Source organism: Lagopus leucura, unplaced genomic scaffold (genome assembly GCF_019238085.1).
Source record: "Lagopus leucura isolate 7727_CA_CO unplaced genomic scaffold, USGS_WTPT01 Super-Scaffold_739, whole genome shotgun sequence".
Taxonomy (NCBI): domain Eukaryota; kingdom Metazoa; phylum Chordata; class Aves; order Galliformes; family Phasianidae; genus Lagopus; species Lagopus leucura.
The window spans coordinates 5056356-5071971 of NW_024962255.1; the positions used below are offsets into that span (position 1 = coordinate 5056356).

General features: G+C 40.2%; 1 protein-coding gene across 2 annotated transcripts in view; it reads right to left on the minus strand.

Moving 5' to 3' along the window:
* Positions 1-3620: 3620 nt before the first annotated feature.
* OGDHL (oxoglutarate dehydrogenase L) overlaps positions 3621-15616 on the minus strand; it is a 51764-nt gene continuing 39768 nt past the window's right edge. For both annotated transcript variants that reach the window (XM_042863403.1, XM_042863404.1), the window contains 6 exons: positions 13867-13938; positions 12352-12477; positions 11104-11176; positions 7262-7425; positions 6913-7067; positions 3621-6189 (listed from right to left, as the gene is read on the minus strand). In XM_042863403.1, the coding sequence (XP_042719337.1) occupies positions 6066-6189; positions 6913-7067; positions 7262-7425; positions 11104-11176; positions 12352-12477; positions 13867-13938 (714 nt within the window). In that variant the 3' untranslated portion in view covers positions 3621-6065. The remainder of the gene's footprint in view (positions 6190-6912; positions 7068-7261; positions 7426-11103; positions 11177-12351; positions 12478-13866; positions 13939-15616) is intronic.

The following is a 15616-nucleotide window of genomic DNA, read 5'->3' on the forward strand; positions in this document are numbered from 1 at the left end:
TATGTTTTTGTCAGATATATTACACCAAAAAAAGTACACTTTGACTTCTTCAAAACTGATTGTTAGTGTCAGAGATTAATACCTCTGGAGTAAAATATAACTTTACTGTATTAACAAGATTTTTCTCGACTTGCAAGCTAGAATGCTTCAGTCCAGAAATGAAAATGCTAGGTCTGCTAGAATGAGATTCTGCTTGGGCCATGACATTCACAGGGAAAACCATCTCCTATTCAACCTACCCAACACAGTCAAAGTTGCAAATGTGCTTTAGTTAAGAACGCTTGTGCAACCCACCCTAACACACAGAACAACTGATGAAGAAATATTTAATTACATAAAAATCTTGAAAGCAACACTAAGCCAATCCCTTTAAATTGGTTAAGTATGCTTAAAACCTGTAATTGTATATAGCAATAAATATTTTACCTTCAATAAGCCTATTAGGAGCAGTTTGCTAAACATTCATTTTCAGTTGAGAGGAATTATGTACGATCATTTTATCACATTCTGAGTAAGACAACTTGTCCCCTTTGATACCCACAGTAATGGAGACACTTATTTGGGAAAATATATATTTCCTCCAAGGGTTCTCCTCTTCCGTAGTCCAAGGAGCAGAGGCATAAGCCCATATCCAGAGGAAGGACACAAGAGGTGCATATTCAAGCACCTTTCCATCATGCATCAGAGCTGCAGGGAGGAGCACTGAACATCGCTGCCTTCTACCAAGTCCCTGAGCAAACACCTTTAATTTCACTGCAAGACCATGAATGTCAGCAAGTTGGCAGACAAATGCATAGGAAGCAGCAAACATTTCTGCAACTAAAATTGTATTTCATTATTTCACACAGCATCTTTAGCAATGACAACAATTGTTTTCCCTTTTAAGTTAATTAGGCTTCCATTTGTCATTAATGACTGCTCACTTAAATATCACAAAGGAACTGCCTGGTGCACTTATTAATAATTGAAAACTTGGAGAAAACCGTGAAATATTTTCTGTCAAAGCTGATAATTTCTAACATATTATTCTTCCCAAATAATTTTTTTTTGTTCTTCTTAGGTAATAAGACATATTAAATAATGGCACTAAGAAAAGCACAATCAATTAATAGCTGAGAAGTATCTAAAATTCAGAAGAGATTTGAAATCTTGCATAAAAATGCAACAATTTGAAAATAGGCAATATTCACCTGTTTCCTTCTTTCAAATATGTTGCATTTCTTTCGGTCTGCATGGTGTTTCCTAACACCTTCCAACAATGATTAAGAAAACAAAGGCACCTAATCTCTATCCTTGGTTTGCATACACATTTCTTAAATCAACAATGTCCCTCAGATTGAGTCTTTTATTGCTTCACAATTGTACTTGGAGAACCACTAAATGATCAAAAGGGACATGAAAATACCAAAAACCCAGAACTAACAGAAATCTTCCGTGCCTTCTGGCTGTAGTTACTCTGCTCGTTAACGTTTAGCACCCAAGAAGGACAGAAAGATGCACGCAGAACAGCCCTCCTCTGCAGAGATTTGGTGCACTAAAATGTGTGATTTATCAGCACAGAAGGTCTCCACAAAAAGTACTGATCAAAGATCCAGGACCTGCCATCTTGTCCACAGAGGCAGAGGATGACAAAAAGCAGCAGTCCAGCACCTGTCCCTGCCAGCAGATCTCGCTGATGGGGATGACAGTTGCAGCTGACTAAAGGCCAGGCATTCCCCTCCAAACACAGAAGAAGAAGGAATTTTTAGAGCTGTTTTTAAAAAACAACCACCTAACCAAAACAGATTTTTCCACCATCTTTCACTCAAACACTTCCTCACCTTTTCCACACACGATCAGCTGCTCTCACACTACAAACAGCAGTATTTTATATCCTGAGAAGCCTTTGCCCACAGCTTGCATCAGAAAGCCACTGTCACACTGTGCTCAGCCCTAGGCCTTATGGTCCCCAGCAGCTCTGAGAATGGCACAAATCCCCCCACCCATGGCAGGACAAGGTGCCCAGGCCAATTCCCACCAGCCCTGTCTCTTACCTTCCTGCAGAAACACCAGCAGCTGGGAGCCTGCAGCCTCCCACTCTGCCAAAGCACCTTTTGCAGCAGTCAGCAGGGGCCCAGCTACAGCCCTCCTTTCTGGGAAAAATGGGAACGTTTTCAACAATGACCACAAAGGAGATAGAGGCAAAGAAAAGCTAGGAGTTTGGCACAAAACCTTGAGCTTTAACCAGCTAGCATCAGGCAGCCTTTCAGTGGCCAACCCACACAGGCCTGTTCCATCAGCCATAATTAGGTGGCCACCTGTGCTGAGGAACTCGTTAGCACCTGGTGCCCTATCGGCCCTCCCCATGCTGCTACTCCAGCACTGACTGGTGGAGTTGTCCCTAAAATCTCCTGCTGAATTGCTGAACCAATGCACAGGTCAATAGCAGACTTGTTAACTTTGTGACAAATCTGCATCTTCTTTTAAACTTCTAGGCTGGACGTGGCTCTGTACAGCCTGGTGTGGTAGTTGGCAACCCTGCCTGTGGCAGGAGGGTTGAAACTAGATGATCTTCGATGCCCTTTTCAACCCAGGTCATTCTATGATTTTATGACTATCTGGCTTAATATGATTTTTGAGTGTGCCTTTCATGCATTTCATGCTTCACACAACGTCTAAAGTCACGCATGCCACAGGAAAAGGCTAGATCAAGCAACACATGGCTGCAACACGTGTAAAGCTAACAGTAATCAAGTCCGATGTGAGGAATGGACTTCCCTTAGTGCATACTTTTTTTGGCATTCATGCACGATGTGCTGTCTCACCCTCAAACAGAATGAGGTCAACTGACTTCATATCCCCTGCTCTCTTACTTCCTAGTTATACAGCTATGATCAGAACACCAGCACAGACAAGCTGCAAAGCCTATCATACTTCAGTTCTCTGCACGCACTTGCCAAAGATTATCTGGTTGTTAATTATGTACAAAAAAATTAACTGTCAGCTAGTTCTAACAGTACTTTTTCTGTGACCAGAGACTCTTAGCTCAGTTTAGAGAAACTTTAGAGTCTTTAGAGAAACCTGCATTCATTGCTGATAATGCAGCTATTACTTAAAAACTCTGTAACTTTTTTATACGAGGGGCTATGTTGTAGAAGAATTCTGCAAGTAGGTGTAATCTATGCATTTAGCTATTTCTAATCCTTTACTGGCTTTTGAACACTTGCTATCTGAAAGTGCAGGCAACAGTAACAACAATTTAATAATGTTGAGCCAAAATGTTTAGAGAAATGAAGTCCTGTATTGAAATTGGAGAAATTAATTCCAGTCCAACCCTTGTAATTAGAAAATTCTGTTTGGAACTAGAAATGTGAGCATTTCTAGTATAACCTCAATGTTTTTATCACTACTTCTAACCCAGTGGTTCTGAGTAATTAGCTTTTTGCAGTTCAAATGCTGTGTCTCCTTCTTTGCCTCTGAATTTAAATAAGCTACTATTGGGGAAACAAACAGAAACCGTAAAAAAATGAGCTGCCCTAGCATTCTCATGAATGGATACTAACAGCAGCCTTCAAAAGAGAAACTGTCAAAGAGAACAGGCATAACAAGGAATTTCTTACATATTTTATTGTTTTGTTCTGTGTTTTTTTTTTTTTTACATTCTCTGATGGAATTTTTATGCAACTATTATGCCACAATCTATGACACACAATGAAAATGGAAACCTGCCATTCACCACTTACATTTCTAGGTTAATTTTGTTTCTTACCTCTGCATTTACTGTGGCACAAGTGCATTTATCATATTTCATGCAGCACTGACCTGCTTTATGCAGACTGAGAACACAATGAGTGGTGCCAGCGATATTTAGGCGCATTCAATTATTACCACAGAAACACAGATTCATAGAAGCATTAAAATACTTTGGGTGATGGTTACTGCCCATCAGTGTAATGTTTTGAACTGCAGAAATGGACAGGAGACAATCTTCACTGCTGTCAACAGCAGTATTTTCCAAGTTCATTAGGTTTCAAAAGATTGAATTAACTTCAGCGTTTCAATGACAGAGAAAGCCCAAGGCAACCAGCCTAATTCAAAAGGATGCTACTGATTTTTCATGAACATTTAACTAAGCTTGGTTCTGGAACCCACGTAAGCACCTTAGCACACCAATTTTATGCTCTAACAGGAGGATTGATTTTATTTTTACCATGCTACCTCCAGGCTAAGCGAAGGGACAGCATGAGGTGCACATCCCCTTTTGGTAACCTGCTTGTACTAGCAGCAAGTGATCATAGCTCAAAGTTTTTAATAGAGCTTTTTACTTTGACAAGACAAGATGCCTTTCAGCATCACTTGACTATTTCCACCAAGCATAAACTGTCAACCCTTATTATGTCACAGCCAATACAGCAACAGCAGGGCAGAACTTACTTCCAGGAACAAGAGCATGTCCCAGGAGCACATTCAGGACAGGGAATTGGAGATGGCGGTCTCCTCTACGTGTTTTCCAGTCATTTGTTATGAATGGATCTAGCACAACCCTCAGGCACTGTAGGGGCACAGGGTCCTCACACAGCTTAGTATTGTTTTCTGCCTCAACACAGGCACAGCCATTCCTCCGATTCCTGCCACACCCATTGCAGAGTCTGCAGCCAAACAGCTCACCCCCCATCCCATTTCTCCTGGAGCAGACGGAGCAGAACATCCAACAACACTAGGTCTTACACAGAGAGGGGAGTGGAAACCTGTGCCCACCTGCTTTTTGGCACTGCAGATAAAGCTCAAGCAGTTTGACATCACCCTGCCATGCAGTGCCTCCAATGCAGCCAAGCACTCTCTAGAGTGCAACCATCCCCTTGCTGCCCCCTGCCACAGACCTTCTTGATCTTGCTGTCCCTAAGCTGCCTGCCAGGGTCAGCCCTTAGAGGAAGTCCCCCTTTAAGCCCATACTGAAAGTAAACGGCAATTGATAGCCTAACCAACAGGTAAGCACGAAGGATCAACAAAATCAGTTACAATTTCATATAAAAATACAGCACGTGCTTTTGGTCAATCAGGAAATGTTGCTTGCCCACCTTCCTTGACGTAAAAATGGGTGAGTAAATTGGAAACTGACATTTCAGAGTTGAATTAACACCAACACGGAATTTTGAGGGACTGATTCAAACTGGACAAAGCAGAGAACCCAGTACTTGCTGACAGATGCACATTTCTCACAGCCTTTTTACAGGTGCTACCAGGTCAAAGGTGGCAAATCCTTGTACTATAATGAGAGAAAGAAGCCAAAGAGGATGTTCATAGGACCCCCCCCCAGTTTCCTACATACTGTAAAGCATCAAATCAGGCATCCAAAGGAATGGAAATAATTGGTACTGTCATCTCTTACTCTCAATTCATTTATCCCCCACTTTGCTGCTCAACTCTACTGTTGATATGCCACTGCTCTGATAGCTGTGGTCAGCTCCATTGTGGTGCCTCTATTTTACATCCAAATAATCCACACCACTTCTGTAATCACCCATAGTTAACTGACTTTGTAATCCTGACTATTTTGAGCCTTGTCATGGCAGTTTACCATCTCCTTCCAATATCCACACCCAGTACGTTTCTGTACCTAAGTAATCCATCAGTGTCACAATAGCAACTTTCCTTTTTGGTTTTGTTATTCCTCTCCAATATGCCTAGAAACAACTGTCAATCGCTGTCAAATGATGCATCTTGTTTCTTTAATGGCTTCTTAAACTCACTTTCCTCTTTTTTGGGGATGTGCACAATGACATCATGCTGTCCATGCCCTCTCAACTTAGAGCAATTTGAAAATGTCAACAGTCTGAGATCAGAGCCTTTCTAAACTAGATTCTCCTTGTCCCAAAGATCTCCCAATCTAAATAGAAAAGTGACACAAAATGGTAGAAGTTGCTTTTTTGTTGTTTTTTTTTTTCTTACAAACTGGGAGAAAAGTGCAGAGTAATGAAGTTAGCTGCTGGATCCTTACATAATTTCCAGCATTTCTCCTATTAATTCTTCCCTTCGCTGCTGAAATTTGAGACAGTTGTAGATAGAGATGAGACAGTGTCCTGCAGTTAGAATGTCTTTCCCTCAAAGGCCTCCAGGTTGAAAGCTGTATCCAGGAACCTTCTGAGCGACACCAGATGTGTGTTCTTGTTGCCTGTGGCAGCTGCAGCAGCAGGCTCTCGGCCAACATACCTTTGTGACAAAAAGAATTGGGCAGTCAAATGAGGTAAGAAGAGAGATTATTTTGACACTAACGAGTATGGGAGCATGCTGCTAAATGCATTTATTAAGTCAACTCAGCAGATTTGAACAAATTATTATCAATCTTTCTTAAATAAAAATATAATCAAATCTAATTTGTACCATCAGTTGTACCTTCCAGTCAGCTCCCACCTCTTTCTCCTTCACTGCATCTTCTCCCCATCCCACCTACAACAGACAGCTACACTGTCTCATAATTAGATAGCTTGCTCCAGGCAATGAAATGCTCCTTCAACAGCTGCATGTGCAGATTTGAGACAATCACCTACAGTAAATGCAAAGCTAACTGAATGAATGTAATTCTTACAACTACTATTTTCCCCAAGAGCCCAAAATGTAGATGGAAATTTTTATTAAAAAAGACACATTCATAGACAAAACAAAAAAAGCCAGAAGAGTTAAGCACTGTGCAAAGAAGTAATAAACAGAGCTAGATGCTACTGATTTTGTTTCAGAACTACAAAGAGGATTGAGATGCTTGTTATGTATTTGAGAAATAGTCATCTAGACTCTTCCTCCTTCAACTAAGAACCCAAACTCACAGTTTTCTGATTTATGGACAGACTCTGCCTTCTGCATAAATAAAATCCTTAAGTCAAAAGCCTGCCAAACAAACTGGACCAGGAGATGGAGCAACTGTTAAAAGTCTCATACCAAATAGGTCGAGTGTGGTTCACAATAGTGCGGAAACGAGGTTTGACGTAATCGTAATATCCACTGTTTTTGTGCTCCTCCTGACACCAAACTAGATCTGCATCTGGATACTTGTCAAGTTCTTCTTTGAGCAGGTCAAATGGGAATGGTGAGATCTGGGAAGAGAGATTCATAACTGGCAAAACTTTCTCTTATAAGGCTTTAGCCTCCGGTAGTAAAACTTTTCATCTCTCACGTATTATAACCAACTATTGTAATGAACTATTTAGTACCAGAGGTAACTCTGGCACAGCAAGCCCTTGCTAAAAGTATCCCCAGCATCTGTCTTTGGAAGGATCAGGGAGCTCACCTGCTCAAGTCTGGTTATAGCTACTTGCTTCTCCAAGTCTTGATTCTTTCTCTCTTTCACAAGATCATAGTACACTTTTCCTGTACAGAAAATCACTCGCTTGACCTCATGTGGTGCTTGAGCTGCCAGTCCATTCTCAGGAATCACACGTTGAAAAGTGGTACCTAATTATAGCAATAATTAGAAAAGCTTTCTCAGTGGAAGTGACACTGGAATAAAGCAGCACAGGAAATGTAACGTCACCAAGCAACTGACAGATTACAATGGTCATGGGGCTCTGCTACCTCTCTGTCTTTTCAGACTGACAATTCTGCTAAAGCAAATTTCAGTTTCAAAAGTTGAAAGACCATGAATAGTTAGCTCTTCCACTCACAAGATGGAGAAATATATTAACAGAGAACTGTATTTTAGCTTTGTGTTGTGCTTTACAGCTTTAATTTGATTGGACAGCTGACTGTCCTGGTTTCAGCTGGCATGGTGTTGATTTTCTTCATAGCATTTGCTACAATGCTGTGCTTTGGCTTTAGGAGAAAAACAATGCTGATAACACACAAATGTTTTAGTTGTTGCAAAGCAGTGCTGTAAAGAGCCAAAGACATTTCAGTTTTTCAGCTTCTCATATCATCCTGCCAGTGAGGGAGTAAGGGAGCACAAGGAGCTGAGAGGGGACAGAATCAGGACAGCTGACCTACACAGACACAGGGATAACCCAGATCATACAACACTGTGCAGAACTACCACACTGAGAAGATGGCTGGGGGAAACCACTGCTTGGAGACTGGCTGGGCACTGGTCAGTGAGCAGGGAGCAACTGCATGGTGTGTCACTTGTTTTGTACACAAGGGCTGCTCTGAAAGTAATACCTCCTATTTTCTTATGTTGGCCTCCAACACTGAGAGGTAAATTTGAGCGGTACAGCAATAGAGGTTGAACCTTTCCACCAATATTGCTACATTTTGCTGCTGTGGGACAGGTGGCAGCAGAGGGGCAGTCTGACAAACAGCATCTGGTATAGAAGCGTATATGAAGCAAATGTGTGGAACTGAATTCCTCCACACAGAAAAAAATTGGCACTCATTGACATTCATTGATGTTTACTGAATATTTCAGAGGCCAAAAAGTGAATATGAGACCAATGAAGGATGGGTCATGCATGTCAGCAGTGGCAACAGCAGTGCATAAGACAAGCTGTGTTCTGGACAGCCATACATAGCTGTCACACCATGAAATGAAGAGCATTTCAGTCACCTCATCTGTGCAAATCAGTAGCCTATGACCAAGGAATTGTGTACAGAGCTTGCACAACGTGGAAGTTTTTCAGGATCTATTGGAATGAACACGAGGATGAAGGTGACTGTTTCTTGGTTCACATCATTACTGATGATAAGATGCGGTATCACAACTATGAGCAGGAGTCAAAACAACACTCCATGGACTGGTGACAAGTGAATTTCCCCTGAAGAAGAAAAAGTTAAAGATGCAGCCCTCAGGAGGTACAGTCATGAGCACTGTTTTCTGGGATAGGAATGGAGTGATTCCTCTGGACTTCCTGGAACTTAGGCAAACCATCAACTCTGCCTGCAACACTGTGACACTGACGAAGCTGAAGGCTCAAATCTAGAGTCAGACCAGAGGAAGAGAGAAGCTTGTAACTCCATAAGGCCATGACCCAGTTGCCAATCTTGTCCTTACCACACCCAGCTGTGCGTCCAGATTCACGTAGTCCAGATTTGTCACCTTCTGACTTCCACGTGTTTGGACTGATGAAAGGCAGACTGCATGGGCAACATTTTCTGAGTAACAATGCTGTCACAGCAGCCATGAAACAGTGAGTTACCTGCACTGGTGCAGACATCTACAAGTGCAGCATGCAGGCTCTTGTTCATAGCTGACAAAAACACGTAGATAATGGTGGTGACTATGTTGAAAATAATGCCTTGTAGATGGGAATTTGCTCCATCAAATAGTGTTATTGTGCTCTTGGTAACTGTTGTAGTTTCCACATAAATAAATGGGAGGCATTACTTACAGAGTAAGCTACATACATATACATAACTATCCTAACTGGTATTTTTCCTTTTTTGTCTTAGTATTTTTTATTTCAACTTCGTGGTTTTCTTTTTTCCATTTTTCTCCCCCATCCCACTGGCAGAAGGTGGTGCTTAGCCACCTGCCAGCTTTAACAACACCACTCACCTTACACAGCGCAACTAAATATGGTAACTGCAGAAGTATTTAGACACATGCGCATTACCAGCACATATTTATGCGATTTAAACCTCTGAGAGCTAAACCAGCATTAGCTAAAGGAAGAATTAGCATAGTATAGATCCATATGCGTAAGTGATAAAAAGAAATTTCAGATGCAAAACCTGACTGCTAGGTGTCTGCTCCTCTATGGTATCCTCTCCCAGGAGAACAGTTTGCTTGGGATATATGAAACTGGAAGGTATGAAAGGCAATAATCCTACACTGGCACAAAGGGGAACTAGAGAGTCTAGAAATTCCTTTTCTTTGGTCCTTGCTATGATTGATTAAAATTATTCCCCCATTAACCAGCTGCAAGGTAGCAGACAGCAACACGACCTCCCAGACTGAATAAGCACACCCACTTACTAGGAAAATAAGCTACTGTTTGAAGAACCATTTATCTTGGGGGGAGAAAAGCAGCAACACAAACATAAAAAAAAGAACTGATTTATGTCAGAATTAGCCTGTCTCACTGAACAGCAGAATTCATCATTAAAAAACACTGAATCTGTGCTTGACTGGGCCAGCTGTCTCAGCTTTCAGTCAAAAACAAAGCAAAAAGTGTGCTGAGAGTCAGCAATACTTCTTGCTGTCAACAAGACAGTAAGAACATGAAAGTAGTCAGAACTGGATACTAACTGTGAATTTTGGCAACTATCAAAGGTTATCCTCCTATCCCTGAAGTAGCAGGGGCTCTCATTAAGCAGAGACAAATCACAGTGCTCACAAGATTTCTGATTTGACTCATTCCAAAAAATATTTGAGCAGTAATTGAAACTCACAAATTTATTTGCTTGAAAAGCAAACTTCATTCACTTACAAAAAGGAGATACTGCAACATTTCCATATGTTTATGCGCTACAACATGCTTTGAAAAACCTGAGCGGTTATTTTTTTCTGACAGCAATCAAGACACCAGCTAGAATCTGAAACAGACCACCACACCTAAGCACTCACTATGAGCAATTATTTTTCATCATTTACTATGCTTTCCTCATGCCACTCTAATATATTCTAGCCAGCTCATGGCAAGACCTATTCCTTCATTTTTTGATGTCACATCTGTAGTAAACACCTTATCTCTTGGTGCTGCCAACAGTAGTTTCAGGTAGTAGTGTATAGCTCTGAACTCACTGTAGCAATGAACTTAGCATAGATCTCTGGTTTGACAACTCAGCCCCAGAACTGACTGCAGCAGTAAGAAATACAACCTTGGTTCTTCCAAATGGGCACGTTGTGATTACAGCCTATTCCTTCCTTCTCTGGGGGGACAGAAATTAGGACAATCCAAACTTTCAAGTTTAGGGAAAAAGAACAGAAAGATCTAATAGTCTATCTACTAAGAAGAATATCTCTACAGAGAAGGGATTGCAAAACTAATGCCTGGTTACTAGATAACATGTTAAACATCTGCATCCGAATGCATACATTTCGGCCAAAGTCTAGGCTAGAGCTTGTTAAATCAGCTCCACAGAAATTAAGCCAAAGGAAAAGGCAAGCTCCCCAGAACAGATTCTCTTCTTCATGTTTTCAATCTGACATGTAACTTCGTATAGCTGATTATTTGTTCATAATACTTTAACATCACTTACCAGAGACCATTTCATCAAAACTGGATTTAGCTTCTGGATGCCTCAGCAGTGACTTGGGTGTCAAAATGATTAACTGCAAAACAAAAAAACAACTTCCAGCACTGAGGAGCAGCTTTATCTACATTATTATTTGCAATATTCTTATCAATGTTCATACAAAAGACATAAACTGAAAAGACAAACTGAAATAAAATTAATATGAATAGCAAACAATAAATTTTTGTGGTTTTTCTCCTGTTTTGAAACCCCATGGAGTTTAATAATTATTATTAATTTAATAATTATTCCAAAGATTTGGGTAATTCACTCTCTATATGGATTCTCAAAAACCACTGCTTTATGCCTCTCTTTAAGAATAAAATCAAATCACAAGCTACAAACACATGATATATACCATAGCTGTATATGTCTAAGTGTCTTCAAGTTTTAAAGATGCCCAAATGGCTTCAAAAGTTAATGGAGTTTTCTCCAAAAATCTGTGTTTTAGCAGCCATGCCTGAAATCAGTTAGCCTCTAAAAGGATTCATGGTAACTGGCCTTGAAAGGAAGAAATAATTGCAATTCTATCCAATTTTAGCTATAAGCAACATCTACAAGTTTAAAAATCTCAGAGTGATGGAGCACTTTGGTCAGTATTTCCATGTGAAACCAGCTGAGAAGATGTATTCTGAGGAAATCCAAGCTGAGCTTTCAAGTTTCCGCTCGCTGATCCATTAGCCACTACTGCAGTCACAGCAACGCAGTGACACAAACAGCAATGCCTTACACTATATGGTTATCCCAGTGTAAGCATGGACAAATTTGCACTTGTGAATTCTCCATAATAGTACAGAAGAACACCTCTAAAAGAGCAGAGGGAAAGGGTCTGGCACTGGAGTGGAGACAGCATTATGACTCCAAACAAAAAGAGCCTTTTTAAAGATGGCAGTCAGTGCTTACACAAATAGACACAGGTTTTTGGAGCACAAGCAAGTAGACATGCAGGTTGTAGCCGTGCAACTTGTTAGCCACACAGTGTCTTGACAAACCCATCTGATGGACTGCACAGTCATAAAGAAGCCAAGCTGAAAATACAGTTTTAGACTTCTAGTGAGAGTTAAGTTTCACTCCAAACTGAACACCTGCGTGCAAGTAAAGCTTTTCACCTTTTGTTTTCCTTTCAGCAGTACAGCATATGCAAACAAAGATCCCTTCTTTACTCAACAGTTAATACAGCTAGAGTAATGAAGTCCATTAGAGTAACTCTACCGGTTTTCTGAATGGTAGCAAGATCTGTCTTCTGAGGACATGAAAGTAGTTGGCTGGAGTTGAACAATTCACCACAATCCAGTTGCATTCATACAGCTGGGAAACTTCAAACTGTTTGCTGAACTCCTGAGAGAGATATTAAAGCCATTAGAAAAACATCTAAAAAAGATCAGGGAAAAAAAAAGCTTAAAAGTCATCTTTCTATTTCTGATTCTCACCAACTCCCTGTCTCAGAAAACTCCAATAGCAGAGCTCTGCTGAGATTATATTATTAGCTTGGGAAGCATCCCTATGAAACACTCTTCTGTTCTTACTTACTTTTATATTGTTCTAGGAAGAAAGGCAAAACATTTCCTTTAATTTCAGCAAGCTGGGAAGTCCAGGAAGGAAGGGTGAGGAGAACTAGGACTTCAGTAGGTCTAAGGCACAAAATAGAACCTCTCTGAAAGATTTAGAACAGTAATTCAATTTTTGAGAGTATAGTTAACCTTCTCCCTTTTTTTTGGTAGGTGTCCTGTCCTCATCTCAGTACATAAATTTCATATTTTGTATTTATTTTACACATACATATGTTTTATATACAAATGCATATATGGATACAGGTAAGTATTTATGCAGGTAAAATAATCTCAATATTGACTGATACAGCACCTAACACAATGTCCTAGTTCATGTTACAAATTGTTATTTAGCTCCTCTGATAATATTTACAACTTCCTTATTATGTGCAATTAAATTTGTCCTTAGACGTACTGAGTCAAACAGGTCTTTCTTTATTCTGCCAGTACAGTGGCAAAAAACACCTTTACATGAAAAGGAACACTGCTTTGGAATTATCCTTACTCCAAAGGTAACAAAATCAGAGCCAAAACTGAAATGCATACATTGATTTTTCAATTTATGAGCTTTTCAATTAATTTTTAACAGTGCTTCTTATAAAACCCACAGTGGGAAGTGAATGCCCAGTAGCCTGTGGAGTTATGTACTTTATCTGTAGAAATGAATGATCAAGCTATGAAGTCTGAGCTGAATTAAATTTAGAAGCTGGCCCTACTTTCATGCTCCCGGCAGTACAATTTAGCTCCAGTGCAAAAAGCCACAAGTAGTTTCACATGGCCTCCTTTAGAAATTTGCTAGAGACACTTATTTGCAGTATGCACAGCAATATATACAGGCAGAATCACTGGCCCTGAGGAACAGCCATAAAGAGATCATGCTGCCAGAGATTAATTGTATATGATCTCATCTCTGAAATGAAACAGCCTAGACTGCACACTCCCATTATTTTTACTGGGATCAAGTTAATGTTACATTAACTCTTGCAGCTAAATCTTATCCCACTTCCTAGCCAAAAAAAAAGGATTATTCAGACAAAAAAAAAAACCTCAAATTTTTATTCTTCTGTGGCAATAAAATGATTTTTCTAATGATGAAGCCAACACAACCTGGGTCAAAATAAATCTCTGAAAAGTGAAGAGCAGCCAAAAGAACAGGGCTTTTGACAAATCTACTTACTGGATAAGCATCGGAATCGTCATTGCTCATCTGCAGAAACCTTTCAGGCCTGGCTGATGAATGCTCTGGACCCTGGTAATCACATCATTCAAAATAATGTTAAAAAACCAAATCAGCAGTCAGACATCAGTTTAGGCCACTCACTGTTTAAGTACTTCCATTCACCCTTGCAGCTCTGCACCAGGCTGCACATACACCCCCAAATCATTGGTAGCAGCAGCGAAGAGATGAAAGACACACTGAATTACTGCAAGTCTTTGTTTCCCATAGAACACTTTCATACGAGAAGGCTAGGTTTCAATGGATTTCCAACGCTTTTAACTATGAAAGAGCAGTAGGTCCACTTGGACATAAAAAAAAAAAAACTTTGCTAACGCTGGGCAAAAATAAACAGGAGGAAAATAAGGAGTAGAAACACTGTGCTTCAGCATAACTGCAGTGTTTCTCATTTTTGGGGGGGCAAATCACACCTGTATGCAAAGTTAACTGCTGACAGTCTTTGCTATGTTAGCAACCAATGTAGGCTCAGGATCTCTCTCTCAGCATTGTTAAGTGATCAGTACAGGACAAGATAGCCTTAACGAATGCTTCAGCTAAAACAGATCAAAATGCATGTAAGCACTGTCTGCCAAATTAGTCTTTGATTAATTACTGCCTCAAGAGGTATTTATTCTGTCAAAGTACTGTATGCTCACATCTGCTTTCCCACTAGAAGTACCGAAGGTAATTTTTTTTTTAAACATACAAATATTGCTAGATTCATTTTTTACTAGCAAAAAGTGCACATTGATCATGGACAATATCAGGAAAAAGAGATGTAACAGAGGGGATGTATCTCCCCTCTCACGTCCTCATTTGTAATGGATGAGAAAGCTGTGAGGAGGAGAATACAGTGTGCTTTTTTATTTACCCCTAATGCTGGCAGTCTTTGCTTGTTCACTTACCAAACAGTAACTGTTAGGACAGACCTTCATTTTGGAGAGTCTCCAAGTATTTTAACCTGAAAAATCTATTACACCTCTCAATTCTCTCCATGGCTTCTAAGCTAATCATGCTTTTTTCTTTGCGTGTATTTGTCTGTTATCATAACTTCCTGAGTCAAAATATGAATGAATGCTCTTCAAAATCACTACTATGACAGCCAGTCGTTTACTTTGATTCAACACATGATTGTCTCTGCTTTCAAGCACAGGGTTTACTCCGTGCACTAACAGAATTCAAAGGAAAGAAACAGCTTCTTCACTGGAAACGTATGAACAGCACCAACAGCCATGAACTGTACCCCACACAAGTACTGTGGAAGTCTGTCTCCACTTTTGAGATGCTCAATAATGCATGTTAGGGCTTGTAAAATAAGAAGCAGAAATAATGATACAGAGTAACAGTCTAATATTGCAGTACCACTGCTTTACTTGTCTATTTGCTGTAAAACTATAAAATCCTATACTGTGTACAGTCTTAACATGTACAAAAACACTGCTTCACAACTAAACTGAATGGAGAACGCTGGAAGCTGAGATGTTACTAAAAAACAATCAGAGGAGTGACACGGGAGGCTTCCCTAACATACCCACACACACGTTGCCCCAGCAACAACCTCAATGCAGGGCCTCAGTCTTCACATCCATCTTTGATTTCTCTGCTGACACTGCCAGTCAGATTATCAGTGACAGCTACGTGGGATGGAGTAGGGTTTATTTCTATTGTGACCACCTCTCTGGTGAGACCTATACTGAATCCATTAGCTACT